Source organism: Protomyctophum bolini (assembly GCF_963924005.1).
Source record: "Protomyctophum bolini genome assembly, chromosome: 18".
Lineage (NCBI taxonomy): Eukaryota > Metazoa > Chordata > Actinopteri > Myctophiformes > Myctophidae > Protomyctophum > Protomyctophum bolini.
The window spans coordinates 17854242-17870696 of record NC_137879.1 but is presented as its reverse complement, the minus strand read 5'-3'; the positions used below and the strand labels follow the sequence as shown (position 1 = coordinate 17870696).

Below are 16455 nucleotides of genomic sequence, written 5' to 3'. Positions count from 1 at the left end.
AGATTAGTCATATTATGCACTTTATGCTCTTTTCTCTCTATCCTATTTTGCAATGATGAGCACAACCAAGATTTTCACCCACTTTACTTGTAATGTGCACAACCAATATTTTCACCCACCTTACTTGTAATGTGATGTGACAATAAAGGTTGATTCTGATTGTGTTTGTATCTTGTTTGTATCTTGTGTTTGTTTCGACCAGAGACGGGAGCAGAGCCCTCGTTGCAGGCTACCCAGATGAGGTTGAAGAGGGCTCGTCTGGCTGACAACCTGAACGAGAAGTTAGCCCAGCGGCCCGGTCCCTTGGAGCTGGTGGAGAAGAACATCCTGCCTGTAGACTCCACCCTCAAAGAGGCCATTATTGGTGAGGGACACGGGACAATATACATGCACAGAAGAAATGTTCCGGACATATTTATTTACGGTTGATTTTGTTCGTTGCATGGGTATGAGACACTGGAGCTAAAGCATGTCAAAATCAATCACAACTACCCCTACAAAAAAACTGATGTTTTACACATAGGCCTACTAGGTATGGTATTTAGTACATACTGTACTAGGTGTGTCAACGGATTAATAACATACAACATGTTGACAGTTGAAGGTGATGAGATGGAGACAAAAACGATATTATATGATCATGTCTGACCCCCCCTGCTCTGTCTACCATCCGTGTTGTCCCAGGCCAGGTGAACTACCCCAAGGTGTTTGACGAGGACAGTTGTGACCCCCTGTCCCCAGAGCAGCCTGCCAGCCAGGAGTCCCAGACCTCGACTCCCTCGCCTGCGGAGAGCAGGACACCGGAGACCCCCTCCTCAACGACCACCCTGACTCCTCCAGCAATCCCACACACCCCAGTACAGGTAATACAGATGTGCTGCCTGAGAGCAGCACCTTTAGCAAAATGTTCACAGTCGTGTACAGTTGCAACTAGTAAACACAGTCCAAAAGTCCACATGATATTTCATGGTAGAGCACCCAGGCTAAGTTTAGAATCACACCTGCTACGTCATCACATACCAGTATTGACAGTATTGATTGAATCACGTATTTATAGATATTTGTGATGAATAATTGTGAACGCATACAGTAATCTCACAAAAGAGCAACATTTCATTAGTTGTGGTAAAAAGAGATCACAAGATGCAAATACATTTTATTTATTCACAGACTTAAAAGTGATGTTCTGTGTGTTATGTAACCTTGCGTTTCAGACCCTACCAGTCACTACGCAAGGAGCTGCTGACTTCCTGAAAGTCCTCTGCACCAATGAGCAGCCAGTGAGTCGCCCAGTTGCTGCCCATGCTCAGCCAATCACCACGGTTGCTCCCTCAAAACCTGGCCCGACATTGGTGAAAGTAAGGATTTTCTTTCATCATCAAACCATAATATAACCACTAAATTGATCAATATCTAAATGCTGTTATTTGGGAGAAAGGTTGCATTCATTCTTTTAGATTACTTTGGCTGAAACCTGAAAAGAGAATCTCAATAGAGCGTCGCAGTCCCCTTTCCAGACCCGGAAAGAAAATCCCCGTTCATTTTCCTCATAGACTTTTCAAAAAGTATTTATTTAAAGACGTTTACGCTGCGGACAAAGCCAACTCGAGTTGTGACAAATCATGACAATAAACACAATGTTTTGGGCCGATCAAATAATTAGAAAGAGGAAGATTTTTTTTTCTTCTTACAAATTATTTGATTTGATTTGAGGCAACAAAAATCGCTGAAAATGTGGGTATTCTTTTTTAAATATTCCTAAAAAAACATAATGGATCTGGGAACTTCTCCTTTGGTCCACCCATCCCTCCATTCCTGGGACAAAAGCCCATTGTGGGTGTATGGGATTTTTCTCCATCACTAAATGTGGGTGATATTCACCCGAACACCTGCCTGTAGAAGAAAACATGGATGTGGACATGAAAGGGCCTAAAAGACCCACCCACCTCAGAAATCAGCAACATTATATATTATATAAGTTACACAAATATATGTCCTCTTTTCGCCCCACTCCTCTTTCCACGTCCGCCACAGCAAAGCCAGCCCAAACACCCATCGGAGAAGAGCCGGAGCAAGAAGGGAAAGGAGCCCAAGCCCAGGGTGAAGAAGTTGAAGTACCATCAGTATGTTCCACCAGACCAGAAGCTAGATGTTAGCGAGGCTCAAATGGACTCGTCCTACGCTAGACTACTGCAGCAACAACAGCTTTTCCTTCAGCTGCAGATCCTGAGCCAGCAACAACAGCATTACAACTACCAGACTATACTACCTGCACCTTTAAAGTATGTCAACTCTTTAAAGCATTGACCACTACACCACAAGGCCCACTGAACCTACATCTTCGAAACTTATGTCTGAACAGAACTACCGGTATCTGTAATCTCTAGTCGACACTAATTCTGGTATGGCGATGTATGAGTTTATTTGTTTTGGTCATTATAACAAATCAATCAAATCAATACATTATGTTTTGCAAAAGAAACAGACCAAAAAGGTGTAGGCTAGACTGTTGGCAGAAAATGCCTTCTACCTTCGAAACGCCATATTGGCTTTGATTGGATTTGAAATAGTTAACGGCCTCCATGACTCCACATAACGTTTTCCTCTGTTCCAGAACAAAGCGGACCAAAACAACAAAATATTGTTTTCAGCAATCCCGAGGGCCATTGGCTAGTAGTTTCCAATAACATCGGTCTGTCAAAACATATTGATATCTGACAGGATGTTTTTGCCTGTTTTGAACGAACACCGCTCATGGCCAGGCTGCCTTTGAACCAGTGCTGTGTTTTCATTGAGACACGAAGTGAAGGATAGAGGACAGTTTGTTCATATTGAGTGGTTTTTTTCTCCTACTTTTCTCTACTCTCTGTTTCGCAGTCTCTCAGTCTACTTTAATTAGTCCCCCCCCTCTCTTTTGCCCTCTATCCCTCTTCATCTCCTGTTTCTTTCTCTCTGTCTCACCCTCTCACCCAAATTAAGTTGTTGAGCAACTAAGGCTCGTAATAATCTGAAACTTCCCAGGCTGTTGTATGTACTGTAATTGAATACCAAACTAGTCGCCCATTTACCAACTCACCCCGGGCGTACAGCCGGCGGAACTGCTCAGCCTTCCTAAAGTAACCTAAGTAAATTATGCCTAAACGATAAACCTAACCTTGACCTCAGTAAAACTATGCCTAAACCTAACCCTATTCCCAAACTTAACCCCAGTAAAACTACGCCTAACCCTAAACTTATTTCTAACCTTATTCTCAGTAAAACAAAATAAAGAATACAAGAACCGGCGCACCCGAGCGGCCGGCATGAGCTCGGCGGAAAAGAACGAGGGCGAGATGGATTATGGGCGACGGTACCTGATGCCCTGTAATTACTCTCATGTCTTGACATATCTTGTTGTCTGTCTGTCTTTCCATGTCTTCTTCTCCCTCCCTCCACATTTCTTATTCCCTTCTTTCCAATATATCACTATATATATGATATATCACCATTTCTTTATACCCCCTTCCTGCTCACTGTCTCTGATCTCCCCTCTACTTCTCCTCGTTTGTCTCTTCTGTTTTACTCATCCTCTCTCTCCCTCCGTCACTGCAGGACTGGTGCAGAGGCCCAGAGCCCCGGTGCCAATGGCCTGCCAACCTCCATCATGGTTTCCCTGCCGACTGCACTTCCTCCGCCCTCCACTCCGGTCCAGCAGCGGCCCAGCAGCACCTCCACCCTGTCCAACCGCAAGCCGGGCATCCTGCCTGCCAACCTGGAAGAGATGAAGGTATCAAGACATCATCATGCTTTTGCTGTGCTAATACTGTATTTAGCTGGTTCCCCAAACCTAGCTCAATACCCAAAAGAGAGATTTGTCTCCCCATGACCCAAACTAGTGAACATAGAGAATCTACAGAGTGTGAGTGTGAGTGTGAGTGTGAGTGTGAGTGTGAGTGTGAGTGTGAGTGTGAGTGTGAGTGTGAGTGTGAGAGACTTTGTTCACTCTGAAATGACATGAAGCCAGGATAATGGCTGGTGCTGCTATTGTTGTCATTCCACACAATGTTTCTTTCCACTGTTGGCCTGTGAAGTTTCACTGTGCTGTGAAGACTCAGTGTGTAGGGGAAGAAACCATACTGTGGTGAACAGCTTCAACTTTATGCCATTGATCGGCCCCAAAGATTATTTTACTAAGATATATGGTCATATGAGACAGCATAGTTATTATGGTTATGGTGGGGTTTGACCATGGCCGCGGGAAGATATTTACAGTAGGAGGTGCTGAACCTTCAGTAGGGGGTGCGCGTGTGCCTCGTGCACGCTCATTTTCACACGGAAAAGTGGCTTATACTTCCCTCTCCACACGCATGAGCAAACTGAAATAAAGGCAATTAACCAGGATAAGGGGCCGATACTGTGATACAGCATATTTATTAGGCCTAGTAACAGAAATCTGTTTTGATTAAAACTAAAGTATTATTATTTTCCCCCTCCTGTCCGAGGGGGGGCTGTGCCTGCGGGGAGGGGGTGCTCCAGCACCCCTACTTCCCTCAGCCATTGAGCACTGTGCACTCCATGAAGACATACAATATGTATTGTAATTAATCTGTACTTTAAGGTTTACTGCCTGCTTTTCTAATTCGTTTTTTGTGGTGAAATAGGTACTCAAATAATATTCCAGCTTGACATTAAACTCGCTGAAACAAACTGCTGTCTCTGGCTTAACCTCTATCTATAGCATCATTAGAAAGGGCTGATTGTTAAGGCTGGGGAGTCATTTGATGCGATGGTGATGTCTTCTATTCCAGGTGGCTGAGTTAAAAATGGAGCTGAAACTTCGCGGCCTCCCCGTGTCGGGAACTAAAACCGACCTGATGGAGAAACTAAAACCCTTCCAGGAAAACCCCAACACCCCTTCCAAAGTCTCCGCTGTCCCCATGGAGGTCACCCCAGAGATCACGAGCTCCACCCCTCCGGTCTCCCCCTTCCTCGCCAACTCCTCCTTCACCCCAGTCCCGCAGGACGTGGGCATGTCCGAGGCCCCGCCTCCGAACCTTCAGATGGTGATCCTGGGTCGCGTGGAGGCCGGATCCTCCCCGCTGCAGGCGGCCTCGCAGGGCCGGGTCCCGGAGGAGAAGGACAGGAGGCTGCACGAGAAGGAGTGCCAGATTGAGGAGCTGATGAGGAAGCTGGAGCAGGAACAGAGGCTGGTGGAGGAGCTCAAGATGCAGCTGGAGGTGGAGAAGAGAGGCCAGGGAGTGGCCAGCTCTGACCGTGTCCCCACCTCTGTGCCCTCCTCCATGAACTCCAGCCTGGTCAAATCGGAGGGCAGGGTTTTGTCAAACTGTTCCTCCGTTGCCTTTCCCATCCCTGCCTCTCTCCAAGCCCCCCAGGCTCTGAAGCTAGAGGATGTGACTGTATCTTCTGCCAAACCAGCCCGACCTCAACCCCAGTCCCAGCAACAACAGACGCAAATGATCCCCCAGGTTCAGCAGCAACCCTCAGCCCAGCTACTCCCCCAGCCCCAGGCCCAGAGAACGTCCCACAGCTCACAGCGGGTCTCCCAGGCTCAGCTAAGCCTCAACCTCCATGCTCGCCCCCAGCAGGCCCAACAGGCAGCACCCAGCCTGCAGCAGTTCTTCATCAGCCACCAGGGTGGCGTGTCCCAGGTACTGGGTCAGCCACAGACCCTGTTTACCAGCACAGGTCAAACCCAGACGCTGCTGACCACAGCTGGCCAGTCCACGACACAGATCTTGCTCCCTGTGTCACTGCCCAGCAGTGCCACCACCATCCAGCTGCCCACCACCACCGTCAAACTGCAGGTACAATATACCATAGGATTAGCATTGTATACCCATATCATTTTCTCAAAGCATCTAATTCTGACTTTGAGGTGCTTGATTTTTTTTAAGAAATCGCTCTAATTAGATGAGACTTGAATGATCGATTTGTGTAGTGCAGTGATGCTCAATCTTTTTAATTTCAAGCATTCCCAGTTTGATATGCATTAGGCCACAGGCCCATTTGGTAGCATTGGTCTTCGAGACCGTAATCTTCACTGTGTAATTTTCTCAAAGTTAATTTATCTTGTACACATTTTAGTTCCATGTACACTTGGAGTCCCATGAGGAATTGGATTGATTGATTGAATATTTTAATGGCAATTTAAAAGTACAGCAGTATGATACAAAAGCCAAATGGATTAACCACAAAGAAATCGAGCACCCAGCCATTGCGACGGCAAAGCCTGGGAAAAGGAAAACTACATGTTTTATTTACGCATTTTAAATTGTCTTGCTTGTACAGTTTGGCCTACTTAACTGTGAAGCGCCAGTTGCAGAAATGGGCGTCTGAAATAGAGGGTTTAACCACTGGATTGTGTTCTCTTTCCTCCCCTGAATGTGAATGTCAGCCGATGCTGCAGGCCACAGTGTCCAGCCCTGCCCAGGGCCAGCCGATGCTGCAGGCCACAGTGTCCAGCCCTGCCCAGGGCCAGCCGATGCTGCAGGCCACAGTGTCCAGCCCTGCCCAGGGCCTGGCCCAGCTACAAAGCACCACCATGGAGACGACACCCAGCCAGCAGCTGGCCAACCACAACCACATGTTACAGGTCAGCCACGGCACCGGTGCACTGGCAGACCTCTGTTACAGGTCAGACACAGCACCGGTGCACTGGCAGACCTCTGTTACAGGTCAGACACAGCACCGGTGCACTTGGCGTGTCTCTTGCTTTAACTAGCAGCCATGTGACTTGCAGGATATGACTTTTGTTCATGCATAATGTGCATACTTGACTTTATTTTAGTGAACTGTGCTCTTTATACTCAAGTATACAGTTAGAGTAACGGTTACGGTATGTCCCACATCAACAATCATGTAAATATATACTGTATGTACTGAAAACGAGATGCTGCAACACAAGGGGTTTTATCTTCATTGATTTTGTTTTGTTTTCGAAAAAAAGGTTTTGAAAAACTGATGACATTACCTTGAACTACTTTGTCTTGTCCCTACAGACCCTGACAGTGCACACTAATACTAGCTCGGAGAACCAGAGCAGGTCTGACTTGAATCCCCAGTCCTTTCTGAGCAGTTCCCCAGAAAACAGACTCTCTCCGCGGGCTTCACCCAACCACTGTACCATCTCCAACGGCCCGCTCAGAAAGGTAGGGCCTCACAACATCCAGAAAAGCATCATATTGTGTATTATCTTCTTTCTGTACATGGATGGCCTCTGCCACTCTGGTTGGCACTGAAAGAACGACCCGAGTACTGTAAAAGGAATGTTGTGGTATCTATATGTATTATGTTTTATTCTCTTACAACTTCGTGTTAGGGTTTTAATGGCTCTCGTGGTAACTTGTGTTTTCTCTCTGCATCTGTCGAACTTTCTGTGCTTTACTTTTTCTCCCCTCTCTCTCTCTCTCTCTCTCTCTCTCTCCCCCTCTCTCTCCCACAGTGTCCCTCTCCAACTCAGCCTGCCTTCATCATCCATTCCTCCTCTCTAGTCAGCCAGGCCCCCAAGACCAGAGAGCCTCCACGCTACGAAGACGCGGTCAAACAAACCCGCAACTTGCACATCAACAACATCTCGCAGGTCTGAAATTCATGCTGTACACATTGCTGCACACACACTAATATTATTCAAGGACATTGAAGAAATACTGACAGGATGTACACACACACACACACACACACACTGTTTTTCTCCTCGTCAACTTTCAGTCAGTAGCCTTGAGGCACTGTTAGGCTATTTTTCACATCTCTCCACTTCTTCCTAACTAAAAGACTCTTTTCTCAGGTTCCCACGGCAACAAGCCAGCAAATGGATGACTTGTTCGACATTCTGATCGAGAGTGGAGGTACACACACATAGACACACAGCCACACACAAACACCCTGACAGATGGTAGTATGATGAAAGTCACAATGCCCCAGTTCCAACTAAACTGTTGGTTTTCGCAGAAGAACATTAAAAGTTATACTATAGGGAAAGAATTCTGAAAATGAATAAAGAACAGACAATAATACATCCACAGAGCTTTTGGAAAGGTGTGGAATAAAGGTATTGCTTTCTCCAAAAAGTATGATTGTGAAATAATCATTTAAATGTTGTCAGACTGATAGATCAAAGTATGATTTGTTCGCCTCTGTAAGCTGAAAGCTGACGGTCACCACTGCCCATGTTTCATTGAGTAAGATCCCTAAATATATTTTTGAATTCAGCCTTGCATTACAACATTGCAGACTACATGACTGCTGCCTTTGCCATCTTATAGGGTAATCGTGAACCTTATCAAACAGAGGTGTTGTAAAAGTGTGACATCTAGTGGCTGCCGGAATGTTTGTTGTATTGTTCCTTTAATCTTCATTATATTCCTTTCCTTGCCTCTCCTCTCGTTTCCAGAGATCACCCCGTTCATCCAGCAGGACGCTGCTAACACGCTCCCCAAGCCCCTCCCAGTGACAGCCAGCATCACCACCCTCCCGGTCAACACGGTCCTCTGCAGGCCGCCGCCGCAGATCCAGGTGGCGCCACCGCCCACCCTGAGCCCCCCGGCGGACCCCCGCATGCCCCCCAGCCTCTCCTCTCTGGCCTCGGACAACCAGCTGGAGGCCTTCCTGGAGAGCACCCTGGGCGGCACGGCCCCCGTGTCGGACCCCCGCACCTTGGGCCTGATGGAGGAGCTGCAGGCGCAGCTCATGGACCAGCAGCCCTACTCGCCCATGGACACGTCCGAACTGTCCTTCTGTGATTCCTCCTCCCCTTCCTCCTCGCTCAACATGGGCCTGTCCGACCCCACCCTGGACAACATGGAGTGGCTGGACCTCACCATGCCTCCGGGCCCCGTGGGCGGGCCCCTGGGGATGCCCACAGACTTCCTGGACGCGCAGGACCTGCAGCTACACTGGGACTGAGGGATGGAGAGAGAGCATTTGATGGACAGAAAAAGGGACCAAAATGAGGACGTGGCAGATGAGTAACTAAGCAACCAGCAGACAAGAGCAGAACTTAGATAGAGGTGTGGATTTAGGAGTGGTAGAACTGATTGTCAGAGGATGAGGAGGAAGGAGTCATTCTGCACCATATCTCTGGTACATCCATGCAATAACAGTCATTCACTAGCTGTCCTACAACCACCTGCAGCATAGGCAGTACACTGAAGTCGGTAGATTTACAAGCGAGAATTTGCACAACATTAGTTGACAAAGAACAAAAGTTACATAAATTGTTGCACAGCCAATAGATGTCACATACACAATAGCATTAGGAGTGTTCTTTTAACTCTGAGTGCAAAGGTGGACCCATACGGATACATGCTTACATATTCAGAGTTAAATGAACACTTTGCACATTTGACTATTGTATGATGATCAACATCATACACTTTTCTTTTAGATTAAAAGGTATATCAAGGACAGAAAATATTATTTTTCTTTTTGAACAATGTGGATTCGAAGAGATTAATTGTGCAGGAAAGAAAAGTCTCTGTATGTAAATACTGTACAAACCACACTCTGCTAGACTGCAGTGTCGCTATGGAGAGCCCGGGTGTTATGGGTTGCTCAGATGTTTCCCCTTTATCCCACCAGTGGTTTGGCTGGTTGCTAAGAAAATATCATCAGCTGAGAACACACATGCCTGACGCGGAGTGTTTGTGACCTACAGCCAGAATGTTGATCTGTGTTTCTGCGTTACCACAGTAACACAACAGAAGTGTGGGCAGATGTTCCCGACAGTACTACACGGTTTGGACCTAGTTGACAGCCCAAGCATATCCTATCCGTACTAGGTCTCAGAGGCTGACAGGTTTACGCAGACTTATTTTGTGCCACTCTGCCCCACAAAGTCAAACGGCAGTAACTCATCTTAAAGGATGTTTGTAAAGGCAGTTTAGGTTGGACTCAGTGGACAGTTAAAGCACAGTGGCAGGAAGTACAGAGGCCCAGAGGAGATGACATGACCCATCCTGCTCTGCATTAGAGAAACCACCCTAAAATGGAGGAAGTATTTCCCTGCAAAAGGCATGTTCTTAGTCTGGGATCAGATCTACATTAATCTGTGTTGGTAGTCGTCAGCCCTATACTGTATATGGGCTTTATCTTGTCATGCATATTGTGACAACCATAGGCCTGATGAAAATGGAGTTGCATGTTCATTTGAAACACTTTCAAATAGCTAGAAAGCCTTGATTGTTACCACTACATAACAGTACACACATATGGAGTGAGACGATATTCATTGGATAATTTCCTTGAATAATTGAAATGGACTTGAACTTGGGGTGGACATGTCTGACTCGTCTCCCATATTTTGGACTCCGTTTGTAAGGGTGCTCAATCTTTAGGCCTGTCTGCAAATCACGGTGCAAAGCCAGGCAACCACTCATGCAGTGAGAAGTATGAGAACGATTCTCCATCAAGCTTCTATTCACACCGATAGACTTGCACAGTACATGTATAACACACAGACTATGCGTGTCCCGGCCAATCCAATTCATCACAGTATTGGAGAGGGCCTTTTTTTATTCCGACCTTTCACGAGGTCCAACGAGATCAACTGTCTATTGAGAACAAAGACTCAAATTCCTGACGAGTGGATGCTCTTCCCATTCTGCGAGAACTATGCACTAATAAAGGTTCAAGGCAATCTGGCGGCACGCCTCGCTCGCACATTACACCCCAGAACAAGGAAATGTGAAATATTTCTGAATTTGAGGTGATCAGTTAAACGACAAAACGATCACCATAAATGGTGTGACAGCAAATTGTGATGACATGCCAGACACCACCTCCTCTGGTCTGGAGACCTCAACACTTCTTTGTCCAGCCATTATCTTTATTCTGAATGTATTCTTAAATGGGCGGTTTAAAAGTTTAAGACTTAAGACTTTCCTCACATTGTTGGCAGCTGTTCCTTTTTTTTCTTGTGATGGATAACTTGCGTACAACAGTGGCACGGGAACAAAAGACAGTGTATAGGACACACACGTGGGCAATAGGTCTGTATAGGTGTATGCTGCAGATTGTAACACATTGTAATGTGGCATAAAGTGCTCTTCAGACAAGGGGATATGTGTATTGAACTGTCCTGAAGTATCTCTGCACTTTGTGCGCGCGTGATTGCGTGTGTGTGACTGAGTTTGACTGGTCTGTGGCAGCTACCCAAACATTATTCGCATAAGAAATATTTGAAGAAATATTTGTCTGTTTGACCACTTAAACACTACAGTATACTACTTAGTTGAATGTACAAGCTCACAGCATGACATGATGCGTTGTGGGCTTGTAGATCAGCTGCATTTTGCTGCAGCAAAAACCGAAAAGTCAATAGTATATACTCTAATAGTCTATACTATAGAGTAGACTATTAGAGTATAGCCCTCGGTCAAATAGAGTCTAGGTTGTGAAAATGGCTGGCAAACTTTGGGTTTTGAGGAGAAGGGAAGTAGTTCCCACTTCCCAGTAGAACTATCAGACCTGATTAACACCCACAGCAATCCAAAACGTTTTTTGAGGACTATAATATTTTTTTGCTACTGGGAGGTGTGTGTGTGTGTGTGTGTGTGTGTGTGTGTGTGTGTGTGTGTGTGTGTGTGTGTGTGTGTGTGTGTGTGTGTGTGTGTGTGTGTGTGTGTGTGTGTGTGTGTGTGTGTGTGTGTGTGTGTGTGTGTGTGTGTGTGTGTGTGTGTGTGTGTGTGTGTGTGTGTGTGTGTGTGTGTGTGTGTGTGTGTGTGTGTGTGTGTGTGTGTGTGTGTGTGTGTGTGTGTGTGTGTGTGTGTGTGTGTGTGTGTGTGTGTGTGTGTGTGTGTGTGTGTGTGTGTGTGTGTGTGTGTGTGTGTGTGTGTGTGTGTGTGTGTGTGTGTGTGTGTGTGTGGACTCGACACTGTGTGACTTTGTCTTCCCGTCTGTTGTTCTGCATGTCTGTGTTTGTTATCTTATCTCTGTGTGCATGATTGTTTTTATGTCTTTAAATGTTGAGCCTTGTTTTCCCTCGGCCATGGCCCTTCAGCTGTCTGAACATATGTGGTGTTTTAGTGTTCATACAGATAAACCAAATCACTTGCTATCCAGCTTACGTAATTGATATACCATGCTTCTTAAATGGCTTCTGATGACTGTTGTCTGTCTGTCCTGACCGGTGTTAAAGTCAAGAGTCAAGACACCCCAATGTGGGGGACAGTACAAGTAAATGAAGGCAAGATCTCGGCTTGGTCTGTGACCGTTTCAATGTGGACTGTAGAATTTGGTCTTGCCACTTTAAATCACATTTACTGAGGTATTGGTTGAAGTATTTCAGTCAAGATATTCTCATCAATTCTGCATAGGGCTGACTCACTTTATTATACCACTTTTGGAATATACGTCTGCTTTTATTTAATTTATTTAATTTAGAATTCATCATTTTAAATAATTCAAAATCCTATCTACCTTACTTTGTTACATCCTTGTATGCTTAAGCAATAACTGATTGGTCCATAGTGCCACAGTGTTGCCCAATCATGTGCCACAAGGGGCCAAACTTATGCAGTTTTAAATCCCTAGTCCTACCAAGCTACACCCGCTTCGAGGTGGTGTGAATTTGTCTAATCCCTCAGTTTAGGGCCCTCTGTGGCACAAGAATGGACACCACAGTGTTGGTACATTTTCATTGAAACCCTTTCACTGATATTTAAGGGTCAACAAAGGGTTAAATAAGGGTATTATTCTTACATGAAAAATGCAGATGGCAATACATTTTGAGTGCCGTGTAAAATTGGTCAGCTGTTTTTTCTTGAAAAATGCCAGGGGCCAAGCCTACATTCATCACAAACTGACAAGAAAATAAAATATATGGTGCTTTTTGTTCCTCAGTTAAAAACACTAATAATCATGAGGAGAGCTTAATGCCAAATACTGCACTTAGAGTACAGCGTGTACTACCAAAAGCTTGTGTAGTCTGCGTCTGAGCTGTTTTTATTTTGCCGTATGTAGGAGGCACAGAAAAAGTGAGTTGCTCATTTCTGATTATTTTAACCTCTAGAGGAATTTGTCGTCGACAGTGTTAAAAGTGTTAGCTGTAGGGCCGTCAAAGTACAATATATACACGTTTATTTTTCTTTGCCAAATATGGCAGTGGAGCATATTATCACATAGATTATCTTAATTTCACACATTTGTTTTTCTATTTATCACTTTTTTTGGAGTGTGTAAAAGAAAAGAATCATAATCGTTATGTCAATTAAAGTTTTATCTGTATATCTTTGGTTTTGAGATTGTTTTAGATTTTTCTTTTTTTTTTACTTTAAATATAAGGCGTATGAATACAAAACTGTTGTCAGCATTCTATTTCAGCTATTTCATCCTAGACCTTTTTTTTCTTTCATTAATCGACCATGTGATGCCACTTCCCATGGGGCGCTCTGTCATGAGTAATGTTTATGGACAGACCACTTAAAAGCAATGAGTCTTGATGGCTGATCTCTCTTTATATACTATACAGTGCTGTATATGAGATCCTGCCTTGTACTTGATGCGTAGAGCCTTCACCACATAAGTACTGCAAAACTAGTTCCAGACAGAGCACTTCATACAGGCGTGGAGCGTGGTGCATTTGCACTCTAAATTCAGAATATTATAGGGAAGTTCTTCACAAATCCAAAGGGAACAGATGAGCACTTTATTGTATTGATTGATTGAGCGAATACTTTATTAATAAAAAGAAAAAACCCACCCGGCAGCTGCAACAATATCTAACAGCTATAGTTTGTAGGACACATCCGTTTTGGTTTTCATTGAACCATTGGTGTCCTTATAGGGACACATTTTAAAATAAATTGTAAAAATAAATAAATCTACAAGATGCAACACATTGTGAGTTTGTAGATCTGCACACCATTGTACACTAAAAGTATAAAATAGGGCTCAAGTGACATGTCATAGGAAAATAATGCTGGGATACTGACGGAGGGGGGGGGGGGGGGGCATTGCTAGCGCCAGAACTGAGGCAACATGATGTTTTATCATTAATGTCCACTGACAACCATCATATTTTACTCTACTATACATCACTGCCCCATGCCTCTTGTGATGTTTGTATGCCATATGTTTTGCACATTGTGTACATATATAGATGTAATGCATATTTTTATACTTATATAATGCATCCATCAGCTCTATTTTTTAAATAATTCTTCAAAAATGTGTATATACAAGTACTGTATGTCTTTGTGTCATTAAAAGATTGGTGTACTGTGACAACGTTTCATTGATTGTAATTTTAAAAAGTTCCAGCATGTGTCTCCACAGTGAGCTGAATAATAAAAAGTGTGAATGGAGTTTCTAGGTGAAATTGCATTGAAATATCTTCCTGCAATTTCCGCAATTTTCAATTTCCGCAATTTGAATTTTCGCAATTTCCGCAATTTGCAATTTCCTCAATTTCCAATTTCCGCAATTTTCAATTTCCGCAATTTCGGCAATTTGCAATTTCCAATTTGCGCTTTCCACAATTTCCAAAAATTCCAAAATTTTCAATTTCCGCAATTTCGCAATTTTTCTGCAATTTTTCCGCAACACTCCGCAATTCCTCCGCAATACTCCGCAATTTTTCAAAAAACATGGGCTATAACCCATCGTTTTTTTTTGCTAATGTTTCCCATCCTGCAGGGCACTGCAGGGAGTTGAACCCCGTTCCGGTAAACCAGAAGTCCGACACCAGTGCCTTAGTTTTTGTGTTGTTCATTTACAGGCCCATGGTCCTTTGACAGGAAAAGACTCGCTCACCGTATAAACAAAGAAGTAAAACTCCTTAGACTTGAGACTTAGAAAAATATATTTTCTTTTATTTTAAGATGCTGTGCTCATGGTGCTCTGTGCTCATGGTGAGATTAAAAAGCAAAACGTTTTCGGTCCTCAGACCTTCGTCAGTGCTATGGTTTTTTACAGACAAAGAACTTGCTTTTAAACAGCTTCCAAATAATACAGCTCAGGTGCTGTGCATTACTAATCAACAGATTGTGGGCGTGGACATTACAGAAGAGATAAATATACAAAATCAAAGTTATATATGAAACAAAAATATATTGCATATGTGACGGCCCCCTGGGCCTTTAGTCTACTATGTGGGGTTTCTGGTGTATGTGTGGCTGTGCCTTTAACAGTTCCATTGCAGTGTTGGAGGGCGGAGCCAGAGATGATGAGTGGAAGGGGAGACACCTGGCCAGTGTCCTCCCCAAACACTATTTAAGACACCTGCTCTCAAAGCACTACAGATCTGCATTTCTCCACAGGCTGCAGGGGCGGCCGCAGGAGAGAACCCTTGTTCTTTTGTTTGTTTGTTTGTTTGGTTCTAGATTTTGGGCAGCATGTTTCCCTGCCAACCTAAGTTGGAAACTTTGATCAAATTGATTCAGTTCTTTGATTCTTCTTTCACAAGTATGAAATTTTTCGATTGTCCTCCGGTGTGGTGTCCCCCCAGAGCCAGCCATAACATGGGGGCTCGTCCATAGCTAAAAGTTTGGTAAGCTACAAAACTTTCTTGTTGTTGTAGTTTGGGCTGCTTGTTTAATTAACGAGCTAGCCAAGTTCAGGTTCGCACCTATCCTTTGTGGCAGCAAGGGGGTGGAGCCGTGGGAATAGGGGAGTCTGCAAGTCCAGTGACATCAGCATTGGGGATTCTCTATTCAAGTTCATTTGGGGAACCATCGGAGGTTTTTGCTTGTGGTCACGGTGCTTAAGAACGTAAGTAATCTACTTTGTTGTTTGAAGTCATTTTTTGTTGGGCTGACTCTGTAAGGCAAAGCGCATTTCCCCTTTGGGACTTGTGAGCATTTAGATAGAAACGTAGTGTGGGGAGAAAGGGTTAGAGCTATACGCTCTGGAGCACTTCTTTGGCCTTGGGGCGGTGGCCAGCTTGCTGGAGGCTCTTCCCTCGCCAACGTTTCATGTGCATAATTACCTGTCCCAACTATCCCCTGAAGACTAGGGTTGAGATTTAGAGAAGTTTTGGCTAGGCAGTTAGAGGGGAGGCTCAACTTAATTTGACTTGTTTGGCATTCTGTCAATTGAATGCGCTACGTTCTTTTGTTTCCGTTGGCTTTGAGTTGGTTTTGTTTTGTTTTGTTTGCTTTTGCCATGGAGGTTTCTGATTTTGTTTCTGATCCATCGGAGGAGGGCTTAGATTCCTGTAACAAGGACCAATTATTGTCAATTGCAGAGCATTACGGCATTGACATTCCGGACAAAAGGGCGGGAAAAGACAAGGTCAAGGTCATGATCAAGGACGGGCTGTATGAGCAGCACGTTTTGAGCCCGCAGCCGTCTGAGGGTGGGGCTCAGGAGGAGGATGTAGCCGCAGTCTCGGTGCCCGCGGGGGCCACTGGGCTAAACTTCGAAGAGCAGAAGGAGTTGTTAACCTTACAGTTAACCTGGCAGTTGAAGTTGAAGGAGAGGGATGCTGACTTGCAAGTACAACTGAAAGAAAGAGATTTG

General features: G+C 44.7%; 1 protein-coding gene across 4 annotated transcripts in view; it reads left to right on the top strand.

Moving 5' to 3' along the window:
- The window catches only part of mrtfba (myocardin related transcription factor Ba), a 34233-nt gene extending 22665 nt beyond the window's left edge, over window positions 1-11568 (top strand). For 2 of the 4 annotated variants that reach the window (XM_080789650.1, XM_080789653.1), the window contains 11 exons: window positions 203-364; window positions 685-863; window positions 1215-1358; window positions 2035-2282; window positions 3592-3766; window positions 4788-5804; window positions 6395-6592; window positions 6999-7148; window positions 7442-7579; window positions 7784-7844; window positions 8390-11568. In XM_080789650.1, coding sequence (XP_080645776.1) covers window positions 203-364; window positions 685-863; window positions 1215-1358; window positions 2035-2282; window positions 3592-3766; window positions 4788-5804; window positions 6395-6592; window positions 6999-7148; window positions 7442-7579; window positions 7784-7844; window positions 8390-8901 — 2984 coding nt within the window. In that variant the 3' untranslated portion in view covers window positions 8902-11568. The remainder of the gene's footprint in view (window positions 1-202; window positions 365-684; window positions 864-1214; window positions 1359-2034; window positions 2283-3591; window positions 3767-4787; window positions 5805-6394; window positions 6593-6998; window positions 7149-7441; window positions 7580-7783; window positions 7845-8389) is intronic. The other 2 variants (XM_080789652.1, XM_080789651.1) reach the window with 2 other exon arrangements.
- The last annotated feature ends 4887 nt before the right edge of the window (window positions 11569-16455 follow it).